Genomic DNA, 1,538 nt, shown 5'->3' on the forward strand with positions numbered 1-1,538 from the left:
CCAGGTCGGGCGGTGCTGCTCTGTGCTGGCCAGGAGAGAAAGGGGTGAGAAATGGCTCTGCTGGAGCTTGGGGGTGACGGGATCCCACCCTCCTGCTGCACTTTTCTTGTAGGTGGTTAAAGAGATGGACAATGAGAAGAGGATCCGGCTGCTGCAGTTCGTGACGGGGACTTGCCGCCTGCCCGTCGGGGGGTTTGCAGAGCTCATCGGTGCGTGTTCCTGGGTGCTCAGCCCGGGTCAGGGGTCCTGGGGAGACGGGCGGGGGCAGCAGCCCTGTGCAGGGGCCGGAGGGTGGGACCTGGATGTCCATGTCTCCAGCACAGACTTCAGGACAGCCCACACACAGCACGTAAGCCGGGCAGCAGCTGCAGCGTCTGAGCACAGCGATCGATTTGGTGGCGTGCCGTACCCAGACAGAGTCCTCAGCCAGGAGCTGTGCCGCCACGCTTCGGTTAACTTTGTCAGCCCAGCTTGTAATCTCATTTCGAATGAGACTTTATTTTTTATTTAATTTTGATTTTTTGCGATGAAACCCCCTTTCCAGAAAGCCGCAGAGTGGCATCGTTCTGCTCTCATCCTTTAATTTTGGTACGTTTTGGGGCCTGTACCAGCCTTTCCCTTATTTCCTGGCATCAGTGTCAAGCCAACCAGCTAACTTGGACCACTGCTTTATTCTTGCTGGTATATTAGCTTTTTTCCAGCCCCCTGGAGCCTCTCCAGCATTCACGATCTGTTAAAAAGCGACCTCAGTGACTCAGACTTCCTGAGCCAAGTCCTTTAAAACTCTTGGATGGACCCACTCAGTCCTGTGGGTCTGTGGATAAAGATGTTTTAGCACTTGCTATTTAACCGTCCTGCTCTGAAGCCAGGCTGTTATCTGCACTGTGAATATGCTTTTTGCCTTTCTCCTTTCTTGTTTGTACCTCCTCTCTGCAGAGGGGTCAGAGCAGGCAGGGAGGGCTGCCATGGATTTGTGCCCCGATGTGTCTCTAGGATCAGAGGGGCGTGTGGTGGTGGGATCTGCAGGGTAACGGCGAGTCGGAGGGTTTTCTTTTTCAGCTCCTGGTCATGTAATGAGATTTGCTGTGTTCACAATTAACAGGCAGCAACGGGCCCCAGAAATTCTGCATCGATAAAGTTGGCAAAGAGACGTGGCTGCCTCGGAGCCATACATGGTAAGTCGTTTCTCCTCAGCCCTGTTAGGAGCACCCGGGGACAACCGCTGGCAGTCTCTGCGGGGCTGCACGGGGCCCCGGGCCCCTCCGTCCCCTCTGCCTGTGTTCCCACGGGACGGAGCTGCCGTTCCTGGCCGTGCATCTCACCGCAGCTGCAAGGGGACCCTGCCGTGGGGTGAGAACCGGGCTGGCAGCGCTACTCACGGCCTCTGCTGTCTCTCCAGCTTTAACCGCCTGGATCTCCCTCCCTACAAGAGCTATGAACAGCTGAAGGAGAAGCTGCTTTATGCGATTGAGGAGACAGAAGGATTTGGACAGGAGTGATGGAGCTTTGGTGCTTTCCCATGGCGGGGAGGGCCCTGG

General features: G+C 56.1%; 1 protein-coding gene across 1 annotated transcript in view; it reads left to right on the forward strand.

Moving 5' to 3' along the window:
- The window catches only part of LOC104523458 (NEDD4-like E3 ubiquitin-protein ligase WWP2), a gene marked incomplete at its 5' end in the record, with an annotated part of 3,064 nt that extends 1,565 nt beyond the window's left edge, over nucleotides 1–1,499 (forward strand). Inside the window, 3 exons of the mRNA XM_010166044.1 lie at nucleotides 113–209; nucleotides 1,103–1,175; nucleotides 1,400–1,499. Coding sequence (XP_010164346.1) covers nucleotides 113–209; nucleotides 1,103–1,175; nucleotides 1,400–1,499 — 270 coding nt within the window. The remainder of the gene's footprint in view (nucleotides 1–112; nucleotides 210–1,102; nucleotides 1,176–1,399) is intronic.
- Nucleotides 1,500–1,538: the final 39 nt, after the last annotated feature.

The sequence above is a fragment of the Antrostomus carolinensis genome, unplaced genomic scaffold (genome assembly GCF_000700745.2).
Source record: "Antrostomus carolinensis isolate BGI_N321 unplaced genomic scaffold, ASM70074v2 scaffold30144, whole genome shotgun sequence".
NCBI classification, from domain to species: Eukaryota; Metazoa; Chordata; class Aves; order Caprimulgiformes; family Caprimulgidae; genus Antrostomus; species Antrostomus carolinensis.